Source organism: Macaca fascicularis, chromosome 1 (assembly GCF_037993035.2).
Source record: "Macaca fascicularis isolate 582-1 chromosome 1, T2T-MFA8v1.1".
Taxonomy (NCBI): Eukaryota; Metazoa; Chordata; class Mammalia; order Primates; family Cercopithecidae; genus Macaca; species Macaca fascicularis.
In genome coordinates, this window is record NC_088375.1 from 60,146,430 (window position 1) to 60,172,944 (window position 26,515).

At 38.3% G+C, this 26,515-nt stretch overlaps 1 protein-coding gene and 1 non-coding gene across 24 annotated transcripts in view; one reads left to right on the forward strand and one right to left on the reverse strand.

Moving 5' to 3' along the window:
- The window catches only part of PPP1R12B (protein phosphatase 1 regulatory subunit 12B), a 241,358-nt gene that overhangs the window by 46,871 nt on the left and 167,972 nt on the right, over positions 1 to 26,515 (forward strand). For 21 of the 23 annotated variants that reach the window (XR_012431518.1, XR_012431519.1, XR_012431525.1 and 18 more), the window contains exon 2: positions 20,827 to 20,957. The exons of the other annotated variants lie outside the window; for them this stretch is intronic. Coding sequence is in view for 13 of the 21 variants with exons in the window: in XM_045395012.3 (XP_045250947.2) it covers positions 20,827 to 20,957 (131 nt within the window). In the remaining 8 variants the exon portion in view is untranslated. The remainder of the gene's footprint in view (positions 1 to 20,826; positions 20,958 to 26,515) is intronic. 23 annotated transcript variants of the gene reach the window in all.
- On the reverse strand, positions 14,139 to 14,242 carry LOC123570860 (U6 spliceosomal RNA). Its single transcript, XR_006695076.1, has one exon. It is a non-coding gene; the product is annotated as a U6 spliceosomal RNA (small nuclear RNA).

The window sequence follows — 26,515 nt, forward strand, 5'->3', positions numbered from 1 at the left end:
CGTGTGTCCCTGGCCAACTCACTCATTTCTCTGGAATGGTCATTTCATTCTTCTGTATGCTTTTCACCCTTCTGACCATTCTACTTCCTCCCTTTTTCTTAACAGTCGATATCACCTCCTACTGCTTTGCTTCCTACTCCACAACCACTCTGATCTGGCTTTTGTCTTTATCACTGCACCAAAAAAACCCTTTTAACAAGTACTTTAACATGAGACTTGTGAAAGTCTCTACTGCCCTGTAGGTTGTTAAATTTAGAATTGGTATAATAAAATGGTTCAGAATTATGCTCTGGAGCTAGACTGATTGGATTTGAATGCTGGCTCGTTAGTTTTTAGCCATGTGACCTTGGGCATGTTCCTTAATCTTCTAAAAATGATGATGATGATAATAATAGTAATATTTATCTTATTAGCTTGCTAGGAGGATTTAATGAATTAACATATATGGGGCAGTGTTTCACCCATATATAGTAAGCCCTTAATAAATATTAACTTATATTATTGCTCCTACCACTACCTCTGTTACTACTGTGATTACTGCTACTTCATAGATAGGATAGAAAACAGAGAAATTAGATGGGAATTTCTTATTTGTTATTTTTTTTTTTTTTTTTTTTTTTTGAGACAAGGTCTGTCTTTGTCACTCAGGCTGAAGTGCAGTGTCACACTGCAAGGCTAGGCTCACTGCAAGCGATGCCTTTGGGGCTCAAGTGATCCTCTCACCTCACCCTCTCAAGTAGCTGGGACTATAGGTGCGTGCTATCATGCCTGGCTAATTTTTGTATATTTTGTAGAGATGGGGTTTCACCATGTTGCCCAGGCTCAAATTTTATCTCTAAACCACTCTACCTATGTCTGAGGCATTCTCTTTTCCTTCCCTCCTATTGCAGTGGAGAGTTTTTCCCATTTAAGGCTAATCCTTCTGTCTTTGTTTTGGAGCCTTTCTCTTTAAACTCATGCTATCCAACCTTATTTGCCAACCTTTTCTTTTCGTGTGAATGCTTCCAAATGTAATTAAACATGCTCAAGCCTCTTTCATTTTACAACAACAACATTTTATGACCCCTTCCTGGCCTCCATATATCACTCTGTCTCTTTCCTCCCTTTCTTAGCCACATTTTTCAAGACTTATCAATGCTCTCATTTCCTTTCACTCTTCATTCCATTCTTATCTTGCTCTTGCCCCATTACTGTACTGAAACACTTCAAGCTCAGGTCCTTCATGACCTTTACATTACTAATTCTGACATTTCCTTTCTTTAGCTTACTTGACTGTTAGCAACATCAACCACTCTCTCTTTCTTGAAACCCTTTCATCCTATGGCTTCCATGACAAATTTCTTTTTCTTTTCTCTTCTCTGGTTATACCACCTTTGCTTGCTTATCCTTTCCTACATGGTTTTTAAATGCTAGAATTTCTCATAGCTTTGTGGTAGGCTGTCTTTTCACACTACTCTCTTGCCAGGTCTTGTCCACATGCCCAGCTTCAAATAGACCAGAAAAATATTGGCTGCTGTCACCAGTATTATGATATTCCTCAACCTCTCCCTTCCTTAGAGGACTTTTGGGAAGACACATGGGGATATATTTAAAATTTGAATTTTTTGGAAGAAAGGATGGCATTATAACTTATATTATTCCATTGAAATTAATCTAGCTCTAAAATATAAGAAAACCCAATCCTTTTAATCAGATATATTAAAACAATATGTTGGAAGAAAAAAATTGTTGATAATAGTGTGTCTAAAGTTACTATCCCATGAGTTAGCAATTATGAGAATGTTCAAATTCAGCGATAATTAAATACTATACATGAAGGTATTTTCTGGCACCGAAGAAAATCATGATAACAAAGGTAGTAGTAATAACAATGGCATTGGCAAGAATACAGCATAGTCCTAACATAAATATTTTCTTTTTTACTTTTGAGATGGAGTCTTGCCCTGTTGCCCAGGCTGGAGTGCAGTGGCGCAATCTTGGCTCACTGCAACCTCCACCTCCCGGATTCAAGAGATTCTCCCACCTCAGCCTCCCGAGTAGCTGGGACTACAGGCGTGCGCTACCACACCCAGCTAAAAAGTATTTTCTATATGTTTGATTTTTTTAGGCGACAGTTTGCCAAATTCCTTAAATTTGGCAGATTCTCATAGTATATGATCTCATGCTCTGCAAGAGGGAAATAGACCTCTGGAAAAATGGATAATTCTCAGCCAGTGTATTACACACACATGCACACACACGTTGGAAACAAAAGAAGCAAAACCAAAAACCCAAGGACAAACTGATTCTGATGTCATTATTTCCACAGCAAACAGCTGGGATTTTTACATATGTGACATTAACTTAGAAAACTTAGAAAATGGAAAGCTCCTACTTCATCTTCACTGCCATGTTAGTGTCACCTAGGGGCTGCGATCTGAATCTTCACTGGACTCTCTTCGTTATTATAGCATTATATTGATTTTGATGATATTAAATTGCCTTTTGGAAGATATTCACTATTTAGTTGTTGGAGTTCCCTTCCTCCTTTAACCCGTTCTCCCAAAACAGCTTTGATTTTTTTCAGAGACAGTATGCCAGGCATGCTGGTTAGCCTAGAATTAGTAGACACAAGGAACCTTCTGTCAGAGGGATTGCTGTGTCTGGCACAGGATCATTTGGGCACAGTATCATAGCTTGCCTGGCAGAAGTCTAAGCAAAGGGGCACAACACCCTTGGCAGGTTGAGAGTGGCAAGGGTAATGTCTTAGGTTGCCCGAGTAACTCTGTTTTAGTTAGAATCCTGACTAGCTGAGAAAGCATACTTCTCTCAATGGCCTTGGTGAAGCCTTTTGATGATTAACTGTTTCCTTAAGAGTTTAAGAGCAGGCTCAGAAAAGGGCTTTCATTCTGTTAACTTCTTGCTTTTCGCTATATACATTGTTATATTGGTAGAAATTTCACATTTCATTATTTTATTTCCTTTTCCCCTCACTACTAAACACAGATTTTTTTTTTGTAAATTCAGGTGGGAGATGAGCTTTTGAATCTCTAAAAGCTAGTGTTGTGATGATCAGTGTGTGGATTCTAAGATATCTGCTACCAACTAATAATAGTACCAAGACAAACTCTGGATGCTCACTGGATATGCCTGGGGATGGATATTAACATGGTCAATTTTACTCAAAATTGGATATTAGAAATTATTTTCATATTTAATTATATTCACATTTGTCATATAACTAGGAGATTTCTTTTCTTTTCTTTTGTTTTCTTTTCTTTTGAAAGGGTCTCGCTCTGTCACCTACGGCTGGAGTGTAGTGGTGCATACATGGCTTACTGCAGCCTTGTTCTCCTGGGACTAAGCGATCCCTCTGCCTTAGCCTCCTGTGTAGCTGGGGCCACAGGCATGTGTTAGCGTGCCCAGAGAATTTTTTAATTTTTTGTAGAGACGAGGTCTCATTTTGTTGTCCAAGCTGGTCTCAAACAATCCTCCCTCCTTGCCTTCCTAAAATGCTGGGATTACAGGTGTGAGCCACCGCACCTGGCCTGATTTCTTTCTTTTTTTTTTTTTTTTGAGATGGAGTCTAGCTCTTTCACCCAGGCTGGAGTGCAATGGCGCGATCTTGGCTCACTACAAGCTCTGCCTCCTGGGTTCAAGCCATTCTCCTGCCTCAGCCTCCTGAGTCGCTGGGACTATAGACACCCACCACCGTGCCCGGCTAATTTTTTGTATTTTTAGTAGAGATGGGATTTCACCGTGTTAGCCAGGATGGTCTCGATGTCCTGACCTCGTGATTCGCCCAACTCGGCCTCCCAAAGTGCTGGGATTACAGGTGTGAGCCACTGTGCTCGGCCGATGTGTTTTTCCTTGATGATGGGTTAAAAAGATCTTATTTCATTTATTTTTTATAATTTCAACTTTAGATTCAGGGGGTACATGTACAAGTTTGTTACATGAGTATACCGTGTGATGCTGAAGTTTGGGATATGACTGATCCCATCACCCAGTTAGTGAGTATAGTACCCAACAGTTAGTTTTTCATCCCTGGCCCCTCTCCCTTTCTCTCTCCCTCCCTCCCTACTCTAGTAGTCCCCAGTGTCTACTGTTGCCATCTTTATGCCCATGAATACCCAATGTTTAGCTCGCACTTATAAGTGAGAACATGGAGAATTTGGTTTTCTGTTCCTGTGTTAATTTACTTAGGATAATGGCTTCCAGCTGCATCCATGCTGCTGGAAAGGACATGATTTTGTTCCTTTTTATGGCACATAACTAGGAGATTTCTATCCTCATTATTAATGTATTAGCTTGTTTTCTGTATTGTTAATATCATTAAGCAAATACATTCTTTGTGTGTGTAGAGCACTATTCTGGGCTCTGGGGATACAATTAGTAAGTCATACTACTTACATACTTACAAGGAGTCTTGCTGAGAATTTGACCTATCAAAGATAACTACAATAAAATCCAATATACTACAATAGGTAATGGGAAACTGGTGGTAGTGGCTAGTATCTGCTAGGATGAGAAGAATAATCAAGGCAGGCTTCATAGAGAAGGTAATGTTTAAACTAAGTCTTTCAGACCACGTAGAAGCTCTAAGCAGGAAAATGCATTCCAGGCAGAGGAAACAGCATGTGAGTGTGGCACACTTGCAGAATTGTTAGAGATTGTTATGGAAATGGTTTATAATAGCTAACAGCAATATGCACGAGCAGTTAAGTTGTGCCAGACACTGTTCCAACTGCTGTGCCCGTACAAAGTTATGTAATCTTCATAATAATACTGAGAAATAAATACTACTGTTATTTCCATTTTATAGATGGGGTAACTGAGGCAGAAAGAAGTTAAGTAACTAATACAAGGTCTTATAGCTATTAAGTTCCACAGCTGACATTTGAATTCAAACTTTCTGGCCAATGCACTAAATTGGGGTCAGCAAACTATAGCTCATGGGCCAAATCCTGCTCACTGCTTGTTTTTGTACAACCTATAAGCCAAAAATAGTTTTGCATTTTTAATTAGCTGAAAAAGAAGTAAAATATTTTGTGATATGTGAAACTTATATGAAATTCAGATTTTTAGTATCCATGAAATTTTACTGGAACCTAGCTATAGTCATTGGTTTAGTACTATCTATAGCTGCTTTTAAATTATAATGACAGAGTTGAATGTTTGCAAGAGACTATGATCTGCAAAGCATAAAGTACTTCTTTCTTTTTTCTCTTTTTTCTTCTTGTTTTTTTAGAGACAGGGTCAGGCTCTGTCACCCATGCTGGAGTATAATGGCACAATCATACTTCACCGCAGTTTTGACCTCCTGGGTTTAAGCAATTTTTTCATCTCAGCCTCCTGAGTAGCTAGGACTACAGTTATGCACCACCATGCCTGGTTAATTTTAAATTTTTTTTTTTTTTTTTTTTTTTTTTTTTTTTTTTGTAGATACAGGTTCTCGCCATGTTGCTCAGGCTGGTCTTGAACTCCTGGCCTCAAGCAATTCATTCACCTTGTTCTCTCAAATAAAATACTTTCTATTTGGCTCTTTACAGAGAAAGTTTGCTCTAAATCAGTGCACTCTACTGCCTCACAGTATATTTTGTTTTATTAATTAACACGAAGAATATCATACGTTAATAGCAATACTTGGAGTTATGTACTAGTTATCTTTTTAAAAGTCTCTTTTCTTATTTGTCATCTTGTGTCCTCACATCAACCCTGAAATTAAAAAAAGGTTAAATTTGGTGTTTCTCTTGTATAGCTAGGAAACTTAGCTGTGGAAAGATTAGGATGGGCTGTGACATTAAAGTCAGACTCTTTTGCCTGTACAGCATCTTATAACATCTTCCATTCTGTTCTGAAATTTCTCCTCTACTTCTGTCCTACATACACAGTTGTTCAGAGTTTGGGCTTGAGGACACTCTATAAATGAGACATTTGAGACAGATTGAAAGCAAGGTAACACACACTCTTTCCTTAACCTTTGGTGCCTCTGCGGGAGCATCTGAAATTTTCTGTCTTGGCAAGCTTCACCTAAGTCTGAGCACCCTGCCAGCGAAGTGCTCCAGCAGGCTGGGATTTGATTGCAGATAAGTAAGCATTTACCGTCAAAGGAGACAGGGGGTGTTTCTCATTTTCATTTCCATAAAGGGATGCCATTGCTTTGCCAGGCTGTGTGGAAAGCCTTTGCCTTAACAGTGAATCTTGAGTCCCTTTCAGGTTTTTACCTGTCCATATTCTACTTTTGGAACATGAGGTTTCTACCTTTCTGCTATTCCTGATATTTTCCTTGGCTTAGGAATGCCTTCTCTTACCAACCAAATCACAGAAGCTTTTCTTGTTACCTTGGTACTACCACTAAGCTAGTCAAGGAGAGTGGAATCTAACTCTTCTATTTGTGACCTCAAGGGATGTTTGTGTTATTTATTGGTTTGTATTTTTCATTCTACTTCCCTTCTTCTAGGACGTAGCAGTCTGAAGTTTGAACTATAGGCCATGTTTTGTTGTATCATTGTGCTTGATGCTTTCAGGAAAAAAAACAAGTTATTTAGATTTCTAAAGTCTTAATCTCTAGTGTGTCTTCTGTTTTCAGCCTCAATAGTGAATTTACATTATCAGATATCCAAAATTGATTATACCCAGATTTGGACTGTTAAGGCCTAGCAGAAACAAGGTACAGCTTTAAGAGAGGTCAACTATGTTTCTGCTCATAGCCAGCATTTCCTTGGCCTCAGACAATGCTTAGGTCAGAGCAATGTAGAAAAACAATTCTCTGTCCAAGGAGTCAGATGCCTGAGAGATGCAACTCAAACACCTACAATGAGAGGTAACATATACAGACATTTGTCAAAATTTAATGAATGTATACTTAATATTTATGCTTTTTACTATATGTAAATTTTACTTCAAAAGAAAAATAATACTGTAAAGAGGTATTGAACTCTAGTTTATAGTGAAGTATTTGGAGAAATTATTACTAATGTCTGAAATGTGATGAATGGATGAAGGGATGCATACATGACAAAGCAAGTACAACATTAATGGTGGACGATAGCTTGTGTGGGTATATGCGGTTGGGTGGGTCACTGTGAACTTCTTTCAACTTTTCTGTGTTTGAACATCTTCATAATAAAATTTTTTGGGAAAATAAGTAAAGGGGATGGGCAGGTAATATAAATTAATAAAGCAGGCTTGGTATAGCACAGTAGAGAGAGATGGGGCCTAGGGCACTGAGAAATGCATGTTCTGCCTAAAGAAGGCGGCTGCCACTCAACTCCAACCAGTTGTTGCTTTGTGGGAATCTGGCCCCAGTGTTGTAAGGTAATCTAATTTTTTAAAAGGAGTTTCAAATATAGAATTTTTGTGTGCAAAAAAATCTTTAATTTTAAAATACCATATGGGCCAAACAGTCTATTTTTGATTTACCAACTCATTTTCTATTCCAAAGATTTCAATTTTCGAGAAGAAATTGGGGGTGTCCTCTTGAGTTGTAAAGTTACCATTGTTATCACTAACACGTGCCTTTAAAGAGATTTCAGCTGTAGCAGAGACCTTATACTGTAACCTCAATTCCCCTGTTGTGTGGGCTGCTGTACAGTAATTCCTTGCCAGGCCCATGCCATGGTATTCATGACACTGACCCAACCAGGACTTTGCTGTGGGGCAGGGAACAGCTGTGAGGCTGGGCTGGTTGGCACTGATTTCTCTAGGCTCACTTTAGGATTATTTAATATGGAAAGGGCAATGGTACTTGTTAGTTTGCTCCTCAAATATAGTTCCTGAGTGTAAGTCACTTAGGCTTTAAGAGAAATTAGCACTAGTTGGGAATCAGAAACAGAAAAGACTTCTAAGACTTCCTTATATTCCCTGTTTTGTCTAAGTGGTGTCACAATTCACCCACAGTCCTAAGCTCTTAACAATCTCCATGTTATCCTTTCTCACCACTGACATTCTAATAAGTGACCCCGTTCAGTTCATTCTACCTCAGGGGTACTTCTCAAATCCATGTCCTCCCCAATGTCTTCGCTGCCAGTACCTTACTTCAAGACCTCATCCTCTCTAGCCTGGATTACAATTTCCTCACTGGTGTCTCTCATGAGTTTTCCCTCCCAGTGGTTCAATCTTCATATTCCCACTGTAATTATCATTCTAAGATACAATTCTGATAGTATCACTCTCTGGTTTAAAAACCTCAATACCTCCCTGTTGTCTTCAGGATAAAGGTGAGTGAAACTCTTTATCATGGATGGGATATAGGGACCTTCATGACTGTCAACGTACCCTACCAGCCACAATTCCCTCTATTTTCCATTAGCCTATAAGGTAAAGTTCCAATTTCTCAGTATGGCAAATGAAGCCCTACTTAAATTTCTATGCATGTCCCCACCCCTTTCTTAGTCTATGCATGCATAGAATTCTCACTATTCCAAAAAATGGACATTTTCTCTCTCCTCCAGACCTTTGCCTATGTTATTCTTTTTGCTTCAGATCTCTTCATTTGCTGCTGTTTCAGTGTTCTCTTTCTTCTTTATAACTCAATTAAATAATTATTTTTATTTTTATTTTTAAAATTTTTATTATTATTTTTTTGAGATGGAGTCTCACTGTGTCGCCCAGGCTGGAGTACAGTGGTGCGTCTTGGCTCACTGCAACTCCACCTCCCAGCTTCAAGTGGTTCTCCTGCCTCAGCCTCCTGAGTAGCTGGGACTACAGGCGTGTGTCACCACACCCGACTAATTTTTTGTATTTTTTTAGTAGAGACTGGGTTTCGCTGTGTTAGCCAGGATGGTCTCGATCTCCTGACCTTATGATCTGCCCACCTTGGCCTCCCAAAGTGCTGGGATTACAGGCGTGAGCCACCGCACCCAGCCCAAATAATGTTTATACTGGGAGATTTTTCCTGTCACTCCTGGACCAAGTTAGCAACTTCGTACTCTGTACTACAACACTTTGTACTTATCTCTCATTTTATATTAGTGATTATTTCTGTTGCATTGTATCATTTACATGTCTCTTTCCACCACTAAATGGTAAAGTCTTAATCATTTTTTATTACTGCATCTCCACCTGAGGACCATGTCTGGCATAGTACAGGCCTTAGTAAATATTTGTTATGTGAATAAATGGAAATGCACATTACAGTCAGGGAACACTGATTACTGGGACAAATTCTTAACCTGTTCTTTGGTAATGTGAGTCAGTGTCAGATCCAGAACTTTATCTTCTTAGATTTTCTGCTTGTGCTAACTATTAGACTTGATGGACCCTCAGCAGCCAGTGACTCTGTTATGATAAAATGCAGTCTAAAGCCCCTCAACTTCCTTTACCAGCTATAGGAGTCAGCTATAGGAGCCCTGGCCCATTGTTTTTCCTTTCCTCTAATCCTAGCTTTAATTAACTTTCATCTCTTATGAATGAAACCTGACTGTGATTTGTTTACATGTACAGGAACTTACATAGAGCTCATATTTATATTTAAGTATAACATTACTTATGTAGAACTATATTTATGTTTAAGTATATCGTTTTTGCTCTTGTGTAGAAAGGAGGGTCCCTTGTTAACTCTGGAGGTTATACAAGGGTAATATAATAATAGCAGCTAACACATAACATTTAACTGTGTGCCAGGCACGAAGTGTTTTTATGTACATTAGCTCATTTAATCCTAATTGTAACCCCATGAAGTAGTTCTTATGATTGGTATGATAATTTAACAGATGAGGAACCCGAAGCAGACGAAATAACTTGTTCCGAGAACACAAAACTACTTAACTGGTAGACCTGGGATTTGAACTCAGGAAGTCTTACTTCATAGTCTGTGCTCTTAACTATATACTGTACTGCGTAGGGTTATTTAACTGCTTTCTCTCATGTCTTCTACCATGTAGTACTCTACCTCTGGGAGGACATGACAATAAGTGTTATGGACTAATAATATTAGCTTTGACTATATAAAACTCAATGAAAATATGCTGGGAAAAATAATAACCTTTTATTTAATATCTCCTTTTAGGGATAATATTTGGTGTGCTGATTTATACTTTCTGCAGATTTAAACTGCCTGTAATTTCTTTGTGGCATTCACTCCTTACTCAACTCAGATCCCAGAATTGCCTTCCTTCTTTTCCCTGGACTTACTTAATAGCTATGGAGCATTGCCCATGCCGTAGCTTTCAGGCTGTGCTCTTGTGGCTTGTGAAATACTTGTTTATGGGCACAGAGTGATCTGGAGTTAAATAGAAAAATCCCTCTCCATGGGACAACAATTTACTGTACATGTCAACTTGGCAGCAGGGTAGACCATTGGGGGGCTGTGATTAAGACAGGTAGCCAAGATAGGAAGGAGGTTTCTAATCCAGACTCATGCTAATAAACAGAGTGGTAACCAAAGCAATTTAATGAGATCTTTGTGTTTTGCATTTAATCTAGTTAGGAGTAACCAACCTAAATTGACCAATTGGCCACATTTCTCATATAAAATTTTTGGAGGTGTAGACTAATATCAGTTAACACTGTATATACTGAAATAAAGCTATTTTTAGGGAGATGATATTAAGCATTGAAAATGTTCCATGAAGCAAGTAGTTTCTTGACCCTGGCCATGAACTCTATTTCGATCACCTCTAAATTGGTAGGTAGAAAGCATTTAGGTGGTTCTGTGACTGAATATATGACCTTAAATAAGAATCATTTAACTTTTCCAAGGCTGAGTTTCTTATCTGTAACATGAAAAGTCCTAATGCTTATCTCTCCAGCTTCCATATTCTTTTTTTCCTTTACTGCTTTGTTATAATAGACTTTTTCCAAGGAATGTCTTTGATCAAGTCTGTAAAGGTGTATCATTCCATTACTTAGTGTGTCTTAGCTCTTATGTGCAGAATTTGTAAGAAGGCAATTTCAACAGGACTTTCTTATATTCAAGTGTCAGAGTTACTCAGCTATCTCACCTTTGATCTGAAAGAAAGTCATACTTGGGATTTTTATCACAATTAGTAGGCCACATTTATTCCTCAAAATTATAATTATCAGTGAGTAACAAAGTAGAGATTTGGAGACTGGAACATACAACTTCTGTTTGAAGATCACTCATGAGCTTTGAGAAAATGCAGATTTCATTTTCTGATCTCATTCTTCATCTTCTTTCTCCTCAACTTTCAAAAAAACATGATTTGATTATAAGAGATCAGACATGTATAACCATAGTGCAAAAGTTGCCAAATTGTAAGACAGCCAAATGAGTTTTTCTTCATTTAGGTGAATAAAAGCATGGGGAATAGAGAAGATTGAGGGAAAAGTTATTTGAAGCGAAGTGCTTGTTAGAATCCAAAATGAACACATTTTTGACACGTAAGTACTGTTAACCCTTAGGCAATATGATGCTTGCTCTTACTTGAAGGAAGATGTTCTTTGGTCCCAACTTGTAAGCATTTGCAGTCTTGAGGTAATATGCCAGTTTACTGAGAACAAAATCTTAATCAGTATGACACTTCATGGAAAATTCTTTACTTCTGCTCTCTTGGCTGTCTCTCTTGACAGGGTACAGTTCTGTGTCCAGAGCCTGCCTGATCACTGAGTACATAATCAGATATAGTTCTCATCATTTGAGAGCCAAACTGTCTCTGCCAATGGGGTTATGAGTCTTTCACACAGTGCAGACAGTTGCTGGGGTCACCTGTCATATTGGAGCAGACTGCTGTGATGATTCCTACTTAAGCAATAGTTATATTATATCATGATTGGAATGAAGAGACAGGTACTTGGAAGGACTGACTGAAGCTCTGGATCAGTCAATCTTAACTACTAATAGGTTAAAGCCTTCATGTAGTGAAGATCCGATGGTGGAGATTGCCAGATTTACTGAGTCCTTTATCACCTTTAATTTATTTGTACCACTGGCCGTCTGTATCTGTGGATTCTGCATCCATGGATTCAACCAACTGCAGATTGAAAATATTTGGGAAAAATAAAAAATAAAAATTTAATATTAATAAAAATAATACAAACAAAAACAGTATAGTATAATGACTATTTACGTAGTATTTACATTATTTTAGGCATTTTGGGTAATCTAGAGATGATATAAAGTATTTGAAAGGACGTGCATAGGTTATATGCGAATACTATACCATTTTATTTAAGGAACTTGACCCTCAGTGGATTTTGGTATCTACAGGGAGTCTTGCAACCAGTTCTCTATGGATACTGAGGGACAGCTGTATAATTTCTTGGCATATGATTTCTTGGCCGCCTAGTTGGGACAAGGGGACTTTGAACTTAGAAATGTTGGGTTTCACAGGGACCTCATCAATCAGTATTTCTATCCCAGTTTCAGTCCTCAGCCAGAATACCTTCAGTAAAATGCCTCATGTGAGAACCATGATTAGTTCTTTCAGGGTTTTGCTATTTGAGCCAGAGATTGGTTAAACAGTTTCTAAAACTTTCTACTTAATGTAGTTGTCTTTTAAAAAGTTGTATGATAAATTTATTGATCACTTTTCATCTGTCAAAGAAGGGATCAGTTACAGCTGTGATTTTCAGTTATTAGTAAGGATTGAGGATATGGCAGACTCTCTAGGTCCTGATTCCCTATTCTATGGCAAGTTTATTAGTTTCCTGTGGCTTCTGCAGCAAATTAATACAAACTTGGTGGCCTAAAACAAAATTATTCAATCATTCTTCCACAGTTCTGGAGGCCAGAAGTTTAAAATCAAGGTGTTATCAGGGCCGTACTCCCTCTGGTATATATATACTTTATATGTATATACCATATTTTACTTATCCATTCACCCATCAATGGGCTCTTCAGTTTCTTCCACATTGTAGCTGTTGTGAATAAGGCTGCTGTGAACATGGGTGTACACATACCTCTTTGAGAGACCCTGCTTTCAATTATGACTATTATTATTTCTTTCTTTTTTTTTTTTTTTTTTGAGACAGAGTCTCGTTCTGTCCCCCAGGCTGGAGTACAGTCTCTGCTCACTGGAACCTCTACCTCCTGGGATCAAGCAATTCTTGTGCCTCAGCCTCCTGAGTAGCTGGGATTACAGGCGCATGCCACCACACATGGCTAATGTTTTGTATTTTCAGTAGAGACAAAGTTTCGCCACGTTGCCCAGGCTGGTCTTGAACTCCTGAGATCAGGCAGTCCACTCGCCTCAACCTACCGAAGTGCTAGGATTACAGGCATGAGCCATTACGACAGGCATCAATTATTTTGAGTATATACCCAGAAGAATCCTATTTTTGAATAGAAAATAGAAATGGTAAGTCTATTTTTAATTTTTTGAGGAACTTCCATACTGTTTTCCATAGAGGCTATACCATTTTACATTCCCCTGAGCAGTGCACAAGGATTTTAATTCCTTGCCAACACTTTTTTTTTTTTTTTTTTTTGAGATGGAGTCTTCCTCTGTCACCAGGCTGGAGAGTAGTGGCGCGATCTTGGCTCACTGCAACCTCCGCCTCCTGGGTTCAAGCGATTCCCCTGCCTCAGCCTCCCAAGTAGCTGGGACTACAGGCACACACCACCACGCCCAGCTAATTTTTTGTATTTTAGTAGAGATGGGGTTTCACCATGTTGGCTAGGATGGTCTCAATCTCCTGATCTCATGATCCACCCACCTCGGCCTCCCAAAGTGCTGAGATTACAGGTGTGACCCATTGTGCCCAGCCAGCACTTTAAAAATATTTCCTTGCATGCTAAAATTTTATTTTTATATTTTATTATTTATTTTTAGAGACAGGTCTTGCATGTTGCCCAGGCTTGAGTGCAGTGGTGCTATCATAGCTCACTGCAGCCTCGATCACCTGGGCTCAAGCGATCCTCCCTCCTTAGCCTCGCAAATAACTGGGACTACAGACTTATTTTGTTTTTTTGATAATAGCCATCCTAATAGGTATAAGGTGCTATCTCATTGTAGTTTTGATTTTTATTTCCCTAATAATTAGTGACATTGAGCATTTTTTCATGTGCTCATTGGCCATTTGTATATCTTTGGAGACGTGTCCATTCAAATCTTTTTTGCCCATATTTGAATCTGGTTGTTTATTTTTTGTTGTTGAGTTTTAGGATTTCTTGATATATTCTGGCTATTAATCCCTTAATAGATATATGATTTGCAAATATAAAAAATTTATTACATACATATATTTTTGCTTATAAAAATATGGAATGCTTCATGAATTTGCTTGTCATCCTTACGTAGGGGCCATGCCAATCTCTGTATTGTTCCAATTGTAGTATATGTACTGCCGAAGTGAGCACTGATTTGCAAATAATTTTCTCCCACTCTATGGACTGCCTTTTTACTCTTTCAGTAGTGTTTTTTGATATACTCCCTCAACAATTTTGTCCACATGATTTGTTGAAATCAAGGAAAGCGTGGGCTGAAAAATCCAAACAAGTAGGTGTTAGGCTGCACTAAGCCCAGCTTCTAGTGTAACATATGCCTAGACACCTGGAGCTGGGTTTTATGGGGAAGAGTTGTTCTGAGGCCAAGGCAGGTAGTATTCGTGATATTCTGAGACACAACAGCAAGGTCAGCTCTGAAAGCTGGCACTTGCTGCTGGCAACAGTTGCAGGCTATTTTGGGAACCGAGGAGGCTTTGTTTTGTGAGGCCTTCTCTGCACTGCCAGATTTAACCCTGGCCCTGATTGATCATCAGCCACTTTTGCCTTTGATATGAAGAGAGCAGTATCAGGTACAGTAGTGAGATCACAGTGCTCTTTCCCCAGATTATTGGTAAAATCAAGTATTTTTCCTTGGAGATTGTCATTGCCAGACAAATGTGACGTGCTGATGTTAGGAAGCTTTAATTTATTACCTGGCAGTTTTTCTAAATAGTTCCTTTATACTAGTAATTAAGTTATATCTCTATTTCTTAAGGAGCTTAGAACATGTTGTTACTTTAGTAAATTTTGATATGTCTTCAGGAATGCAAAATAGGAGGAAATGGCTTAAACTACATCAGAAGGAATCTAAGTCAAATGCAAAGAATTTCCCCATTATCATGGGTAACATCAAAAGCTTGTTTAGCCTGCTTCCCAAGAAAAGGAAAGACCTATCTCTCTGGAAGGTTTAGCATAGCGCTGTGTAGAGGCATGGTGTTGAAGTTCACGTCCCTGGACACAGTTTTGTAAGTGGGCGAATCTGCTCATCTACCATGTTTCAGTTGTGAATGAGTCAGCAGCGCAGCTGCAGATGGAGTGGGCAGAAGGGCATCTAAATTTAGTCGTTATTCACTGGAGAAGATTTTCAGGAACTATGTGTCTCTCATCCATGCTTTAGTCTCTTATCCATGCTTTAGTCATATTCCTTCTTCTGGAGGCAAACAAACAAACAAATAAACAAACAAAAACAAAACCAGAGAGAGAGCAAGAGAACAGTTATTCCAAGTTGCTTAATGAGAGTGAGTGTCCTACAACTCTTGATTGGTCTTACCTACAAGGATGATTCTCTTCCACCTTAACTGGGTGCATACTATTTTATTCATATAGCTCCTGAATTTAAGAACCCATGGGATTCTGAACATTAGAGAGGGAATTTTCTGCAGTTAGACTTACAAACAAGCTCCAGAATCTTGCTAGTTCAAAGACATTTTTAACCAAACTACTTTCCTCCTGTAAGGTACTGGGGGTGGGGAGGGCTATGATCAGTGAGGAATAAGTACTTTTTGAGTTTGTTTTTTTTTCCCCTTGAGGCAGTTGCTGTGTGTTACACTGTTGCCTTAACAACAACAAAGTCAGGAACAATTCCAAGGGCTTATCTCCTTTAATCTTTACAAAACCTTATAAGGTAGGTGGTACTCCCAATACTATAGATGAGTACATATGCTTATAGTTAGGTTAGATACCCCACTGTGGGTTGTATGCATCAGCAGAGCTGGTATGCAAGCCCTGGTCTGTCTGACTCCAAAGCTGGTGCTTTTATTTATTTTACAAATAGAGATAGGGTCTTACTGTTTTGCACAGGTTCTCCTGGACTCAAGCGATCCTCCCACCTCGGCCTCTCAAAGTGCTGGGACTACAGGTGTGAGCCACCATGCCTAGCCAAAACTGTTTTAAACAATATACCATCCTTCACTTTGTGGAGGGTATGGGGAATGATTTAGACAGTTGGCCTCCTTTATTTTCTCTAAGATGGTTCTTCACAGATTGATGATCGCTAAATTACATTTTTAGAGTAGGCTAGTTTTGTTGTTGTAACTTCCTTACAGCGTCATTCCCATAAAATTTTGTATCAAACTGGCTGTAGTGGCATGTAGCTGTAGTCCCAGCTACTTGGAAGGCTGAGACAGAGGCTTTTTGAGCCCAAGAGTTAATGACCAGCCCTGGCAACAGAGCGAGACCCTGTCTCAGAAATTTTTTTGTATCAAGGATTTGAGATTTATAAGACACAATATCACAAAATTTGAAAGAAGAGAACTGAAGTAGTGATGAGGTGAAGGAGATTAAGAAAAGGAAAGAAGTAAGAGGGGAGGAAAGAGAAAAGATAAGTTTTCTCCCATTTGATACCTGGACTAGCTGGGCTTATTTTAGGGCCTCTGGAATGTGGCTGCTGTTGTCTTTAAAGGCCAAAGAATGATCTTGAAAACATTGGCTTCTAAAAGTCTGCTTGATAGTGGTGTGGACATTAGAGCTAAGTTTTTAGATTGTTCTTTCAGAGCCAAAGAAATTTTGCAACCCAGCAAGAAGCAATTGACCTAGCTGTCCTGGCCTACACAGGTTTAGACGGCACATTTGGCCTTCTTGATATAGGAGTATTAATAAGGGCAAAGAGTGTTTTTAGCACAACCTTTAAAATACTTTTTTATTCTTGGACTTCAGTACCTTTTTGAAAGTGTCCTCTTCCATTTTTTTTTACTTAAAAATGCTTATTTACAAAAAATAAAAATAAATAAAATAAAAATGTTTATTTACAGTTTTTAGTGAGGTACTCTGCGAGAAGTTGGCTAGACCTTGCCATATGGGATTGCAAATGGGCAGACATACAATATATGACCAATTTAGTGATAAGCATACTTATGAACTATTTGTAAATATGAATAATTATTAAACATTTTACATGGTAAAGAATGGGATATACTTGTGGAAGTTGATAAATCTAAGAAAACATCATAGAAGAAATATAATTTCTGGAGCTGCTGTTGAAAACTAGACCACTAAAGGCCGGGCGCGGTGGCTCAAGCCTGTAATCCCAGCACTTTGGGAGGCCGAGACGGGTGGATCACGAGGTCAGGAGATCGAGACTATCCTGGCTAACACGGTGAAACCCCGTCTCTACTAAAAAATACAAAAAACTAGCCGGGCGAGGTGGCGGGCGCCTGTAGTCCCAGCTACTCGGGAGGCTGAGGCAGGAGAATGGCGTGAACCCGGGAGGCGGAGCTTGCAGTGAGCTGAGATCCGGCCACTGCACTCCAGCCTGGGCGACAGAGCGAGACTCCGTCTCAAAAAAAAAAAAAAAAAAAAAAAAAGAAAGAAAACTAGACCACTATGAATACTGGCTATAAAAGTCAGATTGGCCAGAAGGTCAGATTGGAGGAATATATTATATAGCATCAAATCAAACCTAGATTGGCATTTTTAGCTAATCTCAGTAACTATAAAAGAAGTATCAAATATTTTGGGAAAAAAATAACAAAGATGCTGTTTGTAACCAAGTTATCTAATTAAATTTTCATCTAAATGAAATCACCCTTTTTTCATTCATCCCCTTCTAGGCAGGATTGATATGAGGTTTATCTCTGAAGGGAGTTCCTGTAAGTTCTCTTGGTATGATATGTACTACATAAGTCCTGTAGTTACTAGGGCCCTCTAGAGTTCTAACTTTAATTCTTTCCACAGTAATCTTTTGCAATTTAAATAGTTCATTATCACCATGAAATATCTTTTGGTGTGTTTGATTAAAGACAGTGGTTATCAAACTGATCTCAGGATTCCTTTATACTTAAAAAATCATTTAGGACTCCCAAAATTTAACCAGGACTTTGTTTGTATTGATTATTATATGTTACTGAGAAATTTTTAAAATATGTAGTTATTAAATATGTACTTATTAAGTCATTTAAAGCAACAATGACGCTGATTACGTGTTAATATAAATGACATAATTAAAAATAATGATATTGTTTTATGTTTTTACAAATTTATTTTAATGTCTGTATTCAATCTGTTGTGATATATTATTTTGATGAAAGTATATAAAATGTGGCCTCTCAAAGGGAGAGGGAGGACCATTTAATAGTCTGTTCAGACAATTGTAGATGTTTTTCTTGGATATTATACCAAACTCCAACAAGTGATGGTTTGTTTCTTTTTCTTTTTCTTTTTCTTTTTTGAGACAGAGTCTCTGTGACCCAGGCTGGAGTGCAGTGGTGCCATCCTGGCTCACTACAACCTCTGCCTCCTGGGTTCAAGTGATTCTTATTCCTCAGCTTCCTGAGTAGCTGAGATGCACCACCATACCTGCCTAGTTTTTGTATTTTTAGTAGAGATGAGGTTTCACCATGTTGGCTAGGCTGGTCTCAAACTCCTGACCTTAGGTGATCCACCTACCTCGGCCTCCAAAGTGCTGGGATTACAGGCATGAGCCACCACACCCAACCTGATAGTTTCTTAAATGTAAGTTTTGGAAATGGTAGTTTAAGACATGAGTTTCTTAAATGTCTGTGCAGTGTGGAAACTGAAACCATATCAATGGACTTTTCTTACTCTCTTACATTAAAACGCATTAGTCTAACTTGTACTTTAAATGAATCTTTTACTTCATGCATGATTTTCTAACACCATGCATTTGTTTATTTGGAAAATATAGGTTGATTGAGTTATAGAGATCTTACAAATCTAAATACATTTCATTATATAATATCAACAAATCAGATTTGTTGATAGACAGACAGACCTTATCAGAAAAGTGAATACTGGGAAGCTGTCAAGCTCATGGTGGTAGCTGTTTCCGGAATTCTTATCTTCACTTGGATGGTCGAATTTTGTTGCAACACATACTGATTATTTTCTCTGGAGTGACAGGCTTACTTTGTTCATTTTCAAGTCCGAATTATCACAATTTGTTGGTTATTCTTTTGAGTAAAAATGGTGTTATTTTGATTTTAAAAAGTGGCTAGTTCATCCCACACCTGAAGCAGATGCACAAGTGGTGTGTTTTTATTTTTATTTTTGTTTTTGTTTTCAAGACAGGGTCTTTCCCTGTCACCCAGGCTGGACAGCAGTGCTCACAGCTCACTGCAGCCTCGACCTCCCAGGCCTAAGTCATCCTCCCACCTTAGCCTGCCAAGTAGCTGGGACTACATGTGCATGCCACCATGCCTGGCTAATTTTTAATGTTTTTGTAGAGATGGGGTCTGTGTTGCTCAGGCTGGTCTTGAACTCCTGGGCTCAAGCATTCCTACTGCCTCAGCCTCTCAAAGTGTTGGGATTATAGGCATGAGTTACCATGCCTGGCCTTAGGTGCTTTTTCCTAGAATCAACCATCATACCTCAAAATGCAGCAGAAGTGCTTTAAGTATACTTTCCATTTTCTCACACAGAATATTAAAAAATTTCTACTGCTTCTTCAAGGTTATTCTTAAGTGAAACTGGCTTTCTTTTTTATTTTTTTAACTGTATGTGGTGGGGAAGAATATAGTGCCTGCTGGTAGTTTTTGATGCCATTGTCTTGCTTCATGCTAAGGCACCAGCAGTTTTACTCACCATTGCTTTTGCATCATTAGTGTAAATGTCAATACAATGAAAATGCAAGTAATATCTTAATATTATTATGAAAATCCTTTGATTTGGATAATTCTACCTGAGCTGAAGTTTTAGCCTTGTTTTTTAAAGGAGGGGATTAAAAGGCAAGTTTTAAAAAGGGAGTCTCATTTGTTTCTTGGTCCTGAATTATCCCAATGGTTTTGTAACCATCGAAGCCTTGATAATGATTACCATTTTCACATGTGGACCTTCTACCACATTTTTATTCTGTAGCTATGTCAAGACCTTTTGGTTTTTTTAGATCTCATTGCTGTTCATGACTGTTTCTTTTAGTCTTATGGTAAGCCTAAAGCCTTTATTCAAAAAGTTTCTGCTGTCTCCTAATTGCTGCCATGAAATGAACAGATAAGACTCCTAACCATCCATAACTGCAAGCATACTTTGCCATAGTGTTTGAAGCCATTCAGAAAATACGTGAAAATATATTTTTTCTGTTTGAAATGATCACCCTACCATTTCTCACCAAAGCAAGGTTTATTTAGCAATTCTAGAGTCGTAAACTACAACTTCCCACTGAGAAAAACTGCATTTGATCCTGTGTGATTTTTTCTTTTTTAAATGAATGAATGAATGAATTTTTTAATAATAGAGACAGGGTCTCACTTTGTTACCCAGGCTGGTCTCAAACTCCCGGCTTCAGGCAATCCTCTGATTATTTTCTTTTAAAATTAATAAGCATCTGTGACAAATAGGTGGCAGTGAAATAAAATAAAATTCATATACAAATCAGTGTTTTGTGACATGCTTTCCTTTTCATAATATAATGATGAAACAGCTTATTCATTTATAGCACTTTAGAAATCACTTTCATAATTAATCCTAATAATACTATAAATAAGATTAAGTATCATTATACGTGAAACTGTGTTTCACAGTTGAGATATTAAGGCATAGAGACATTTAAGGAGCTTGTATAAGATCACAAAGCCTAGAAGTCATGCTCTGGAGACAGAATGGAAGAAATAGAAATTAATGTATTATTAGAATTGCTGGGCATTGTCAATGCCCAGAGCAGCGTCTGGCACATAGTGGAACCCAGTGAATACTTGTCGAATGAATGAACGGACTTTTCTTTTCAGGCATGTATTGATGAAAATTTGGATATGGTGAAGTTTCTGGTGGAGAACAGAGCCAATGTAAACCAGCAAGACAACGAAGGCTGGACACCCCTTCATGCAGCAGCTTCCTGTGGCTATCTCAACATAGCAGAGTGAGTGAGCCTCTGTGTGTGTGGCTTTGCAGTATTGGTAGGAATAGCCTTCATTACTCCTCTATTCTTAGGAATTTGAATTTTATAAATAATTATAGTCTCTCTTTATTACAGATTACAAAAGCAGAAAGTTGAATTATCTTTAAGACATAACTAATACAATGTTTTGTAAAGCTGCTAAATCCATAGTTTTTTGGTTGAAACTTTTTGTTTGCTTCTATTTGCAGGTAATTTATATTTGCTGGGATATGCAGAGGTGGCTGTTCCACTGTCTGGGTTCACTTTCTGAACAACTGTAGCTGGGCATGTATATAGGCAGGCCTGGAGATTTTTTTCTGGATTCTTTGTAAACCTGTTTCATTGTTTTTTTTTGTTTTCTTTTTTAATCAGTGCTTAGTACAAATGAAGGTAAAAAATGCCTAGCATACCAGTCACAGCACTCATGTAGTTAATAGCAGAAGAATGAGCCTAAACATATGGAACAAAGGAAAGGTGGGCACTGGCATGTGTTCTCCACATTAGTTGAATGGGAATGTTTAATAAAATACATTAGGAGGTACTATCTCCAGGACAACTAGTTTCCCCTCCTGTGGGTAGAAGAATCCTGACCATGTGGTACCTGAGATATAAGAGGCACTGAATAAATATCTGTTGTTTGAAGGAATGATTGGGGAGTTTAGTTTTAAACAAGGAAGAGACTTTGGCAGTCGAAACATCTTTAAAATGAGGCAGTTGAGCGTATTCTAGATGAGGGTAAATTTATATTGTTAAGGTAAATTCCCTAAATAAAATCATGATATTCTATGCTCCTTTGAAAATCAGATTGCTTGTTTGAAGGCCCTTTTCAATAATATGAGTAGAACTCCATTACATTTCTCCTGTTCAGGAAACAGCAGGGAGAATTTTGTTGGCAGCTCTGTAGAGGCCTAAGAATGACTTCCCACAGAATCTGATTTGCCCAGGTTTCCTAAGGGAGAGTCTGAGTTGCTAGGTTTGCTGCTGACCCAGGGATGCTCAGTGGGAGAAGTTAGACAAAGGGAGAGTCAGAGCCAGAGAAACTTTAGGCAGCAGTACTGGTGTTTGACTGGGCTACTTGTTCTAAAAAGTGGATGACTGGGTTGGCCCCAAAGCAACCAGAAATAAACAGTGCAGTTTTCTTCACTCTTGATTCCTCCCTCTGTTCCAATTTAGTAAAAATCAGTAACCTCTTCATCCCCTAGGTTGCCCATTTTCAGATTCTAACAGGAAGGAGGGCTCTTATTCTCAGTCTTATCCAGTAACGCCAGAATTCTGATGCCTAAGAGTTGAGGTGATTTTACTTAAAACATTTATTTAAGAAACATTTATAGAACATGTTGGCCTTTCAATTGCTATTTGTTCAGGTGGCATGCTTGTGATATTCGAGCTACCAAATCTCATTACATTCAAGGATTCAATTTTTTCCTAAGTTTTTTTCTTTCACTTTTCTAAGGAGAGCACATGCTTAGAATTAGGATCACTTGTGCTGGCATTATCCTCCTGTGTGTGAAGCTAAGTACAGAGAATGATTGTAATTGCTTTTTTTTTTTTTTACAGTGATTTATTTAATTCATCCTTATGAACAAATATAATTCTTCTGGAAGTAAGTTCAAAATGTAACAATCTCTAGCTCAGACAAATATTACCTTGTATGAAATAAATCTGTGAGAGCTACTATTTCCTAAGACAAATTATTACAAATTAAACTTGGAAGTATGACCAGGAGAGAGGTGATCTAGACCAGAATACATTGCAGAGGTGGGGTGGTGGTAGAGATGGCCTTCTTTATTTTATTTTTCACTATACATATCATTATTAGACAGGTTTTGACTTTACTGTCATTTATTTATTTGCAGTATATAGCTTTTATATATCTGTATACACACACACACATACATACAAACACAATGGAAAAAAAAATTGTACTATTCATTTTGGTTGCTTTACCTCAGGGCCAATGGAGAATGTTTTAAATAAGATCAGTCCCTGATCATCTCATCATTTTTATTTTTGTATCTGAAAGATCTTAGACTTTATGCTCTTATTCCCAGAATCATTAGGAACTCTAAATTTCAAGGGAGTAGAAATGAATAAAGGCAAACTGGCTTTCTAGGAAGAATCCAAGTACATTCTATTTCATGTTTCATGATGATTTTTTTGTCTCAGTATGTTGCATCAAAAGGAGGGAGCTTCAGAGGCTTTTTTCCTCATTTTAAAATGAGTTCAGGCTCAATGCTAGTTAGCTGGGTGTTTTTACATTTTTATTATGAATAATGTTTAACTTAGAAGCAGCAGATTGACCCAAACGTACAGCATTTGGCTTTATAGTTTATTGAGATGCTAATTTATTCTCAATTTTTGAACATATTTCATTTTCTTTCTTCCTCCCTTAGAATAGTAGCATAAAGACCTTGTATTGGTGTTGAGTTAGGAAGGACAAGAAGGCTTTATTTTCTAGGGGCATATTTATTGAGCTATGAGCCTTTGGGCAACTGTAAGGATTCTCAGAGATAAAGTAGAAATTACTTCATAGGTTGGTATTTATTCTTGTCCAGGTAAAGGTAAAACTAAAGAGGTTTTTAACTTTTTTTTTTTCCCTAAAACTGGAGAAAATGGAAAAACAGAGAGCCAAATTACTTTCTAAAAATTCATCTTCTTGATTGTAGAACATGGGAAAAACAGGGTCCTGTATACCCAAGTGACATTATGCCTGATCCAGTAGGGATGGAATAGATGTCAGAGTAGAGTGGTTACATATTTCATGTAGTTCAAGCAATATTTATGGAATGCCAAGAGAAAAAAGCAAGTGTCAGATGCCATGGCGATGATAATAGTGAGGAAGACCCAGTTGTTGCTATGAACCAAAACGTATCTGAGACAGGTTTCAATCAATTTAGAGGTTTATTTTACCAAGGTTAAAGACGTGTACCCAGGAGACAGATCTGTGCCTTTCCCCAAAGATCAAGTTGAGAACTTCAATACTTAAAAGGGAAAAGCAGCCTGGAGGGGAAAAGGGGAGGGCATGGTCACATTCCTGAATTCACAAGGAAAGGAGCGGGTAGGGAAATAGTCAATTAAATGTTCATCTCACGCCCAGTAAATCTCACTTTACGTAAGATAAGGTGAACATAGAGGTAAACGTAGAACCTGTAGAGATATTTAACTTTTTATCTATAGCTATCTGCTTAGGAACAAAAGGTAAGGCAACTTCTTGCATGACTCAACTTTCAGCTTAATTTTTTTTTCTTTTGGCATAGTGAAATTAGGGTCCCAAGTTTTTATTTTCCTTTCACATTGCATTCAAGTAGCTTTCAGTCTGATGGAACGGTTGCATCGAGGTACAGTGTAAGTCATGACCAAGGTCTAGAATTAGTGTTTGTTGGGGAGGAGAAGAAGAAGGATGGGGTTAAAGGAAGGAAAGAGGGAATTCAGTGTGTGAGAACAGGCAAAGCTTTCATGAAGGCAAAAGCATTTTAAATGAACTTTGAAAGAAGTGAAGGTTTCTAGAAGGGAAAGAGAAGGGAGAGAGTTCCACCTAGTTGGAAGAAACAAGCTGTGGAAGAGAGCTGGGTGAGAGTTGATGTGTTTGGGAACAGTAAGTGGTTTAGTTTAATTATAGAGTATAGGGTACACTTCAATCCAGGAAACATTTGTTGAGTGCTTACTATGTGTATTATTTGCATTTTGATATTTCAGGGTTGGGGAGGTGTAGCTGAATATTCCTTTGGCCTAAGGGAGAGGAATCAGAAGAGAGGAGCTATTGAATATGTGGAAATGAAGGGTAATTTATGAATGGAATACTAGGACTTGATAGAATTAAGAATACAAATAGAGGGAGTTAGTTTTGGAATTGAGTAAGGTCTGTCTTCCTCTGAGACTGTAAGGGAAAGAAGGAGATGGTTAAAAGTCAGGTGAATTGTGAAGGCCTTTGAGCTTCATACATGTAGAATGGATCTATAAATTAACAAACATTTGTTGAGGCCCTATTATACCAGGTACTAGGCACCGAGAAAGCAAAAACATGGTCTTACTCTCTATTGATTCTTTTCCCTCTACCAACTTTTTTTTTTTTTTTTGAGACAGAGTCTTGCTCTGTCACCCAGGCTGATCTTGGCTCACTGCAACCTCCGCCACCTGGGTTCGCATGATTCTTGTGCCTCAGCCTCCTGAGTAGCTGAGACTACAGGTATCTGCCACCATGCCTGGCTAAGTTTTATATTTTTAGTAGAGACGGGTTTCACCATGTTGGTCCGGCTTGTCTCAAACTCCTGGCCTCAAGTGATCTGCCCACCTCAGCCTCCCAAAGGATTATAGGGGTGAGCCACTGCGTTTGGCCACCTCTGCCAGTTCTTTGAATGCAGTGGCCAGTGGCCATATATTATCTCTCTCTCTCTTTTTTTGTAATCTCCTACAGTGTCTAAAATGTGGTTCCTATGGCTGGGCGCGGTGGCTCACACCTGTAATCCCAGCACTTTGGGAGGCCGAGGCAGGCAGATCACGAGGTCAGGAGTTGGAGACCAGACTGACCAATATGGTGAAACCCCGTCTCTACTAAAAATACAAAAATTAGCTGGACATGGTGTCACGCACCTGTAATCCCAGCTAATCAGGAGGCTGAGGTGGGGGAATTGCTTGAACCCAAGAGGCGGAGGTTGCAGTGAGCCGAGATTGCACCACTGCACTCCAGCCTGGGCGAGAGAGCAAGACTCTGTCTCAAAAAAAAAAAGGGTTTCTTGAATATAGTAGGGGACCAGTAAATGTTTATTGAATGGTTGAATGGATTGAAGTCTAATCTGAATTATTTTTCTTTTTCCTTTAAATACTTCTGAGTATTTGATAGAGCTCCTAGCATTATTAGGGTTCTCACTGTCCCAAAAGTGACTTGATCTAGAGAAAAGATGAACTAGATTTAAAGTCAAGACTGGGGCTATACCCTCTGCCACTTGCCTGCTATGTGATTTTGAGAAAATTACTTAATATGTATGAACCTCAATTTGTTAAAGTCATGGTAATAATACCCACATTGCCTACTTCCTAATGTTGCCTAAGACTTATGATATAATTTTATGTGCTAAGACTTAAGATATAATTTTACTTGAAAGTACTTTGAAAATCAAAAAGGATCTATGTAAGGTATTGAATTATCAGACCTTTCTTCTTCAGAATCAAGTCTTCTATTTGGATTTAGAATTTAGTTACTTAACATTTTAATATTTCTTCTTAAATAATTTAGTTTCGTCTTAGAGTAGAGGAAGATTTCATGTGGATGTCTGGTTGATAGGAGACTTTTGTGGAGGCATAATTTAGGCAGATTTATACAAATTTTAATGGACACTTTATTCTTTTATTTTCACACCCACAGCACTACTTAGTAAGCTCCAATGTGGCACTGGGAAAGTTTAAGGCTACATGCCTTTTTTATGTTACTTAGAAATTCTCTTGCCATCCACTGAGAGTGAGAGGATGGGAATTAGTAATATAAGTGTGAAAGAAATCTTGTTTGTTGGCATTGCTGTAGTGAGGAAATAGGGAAGCCTTTA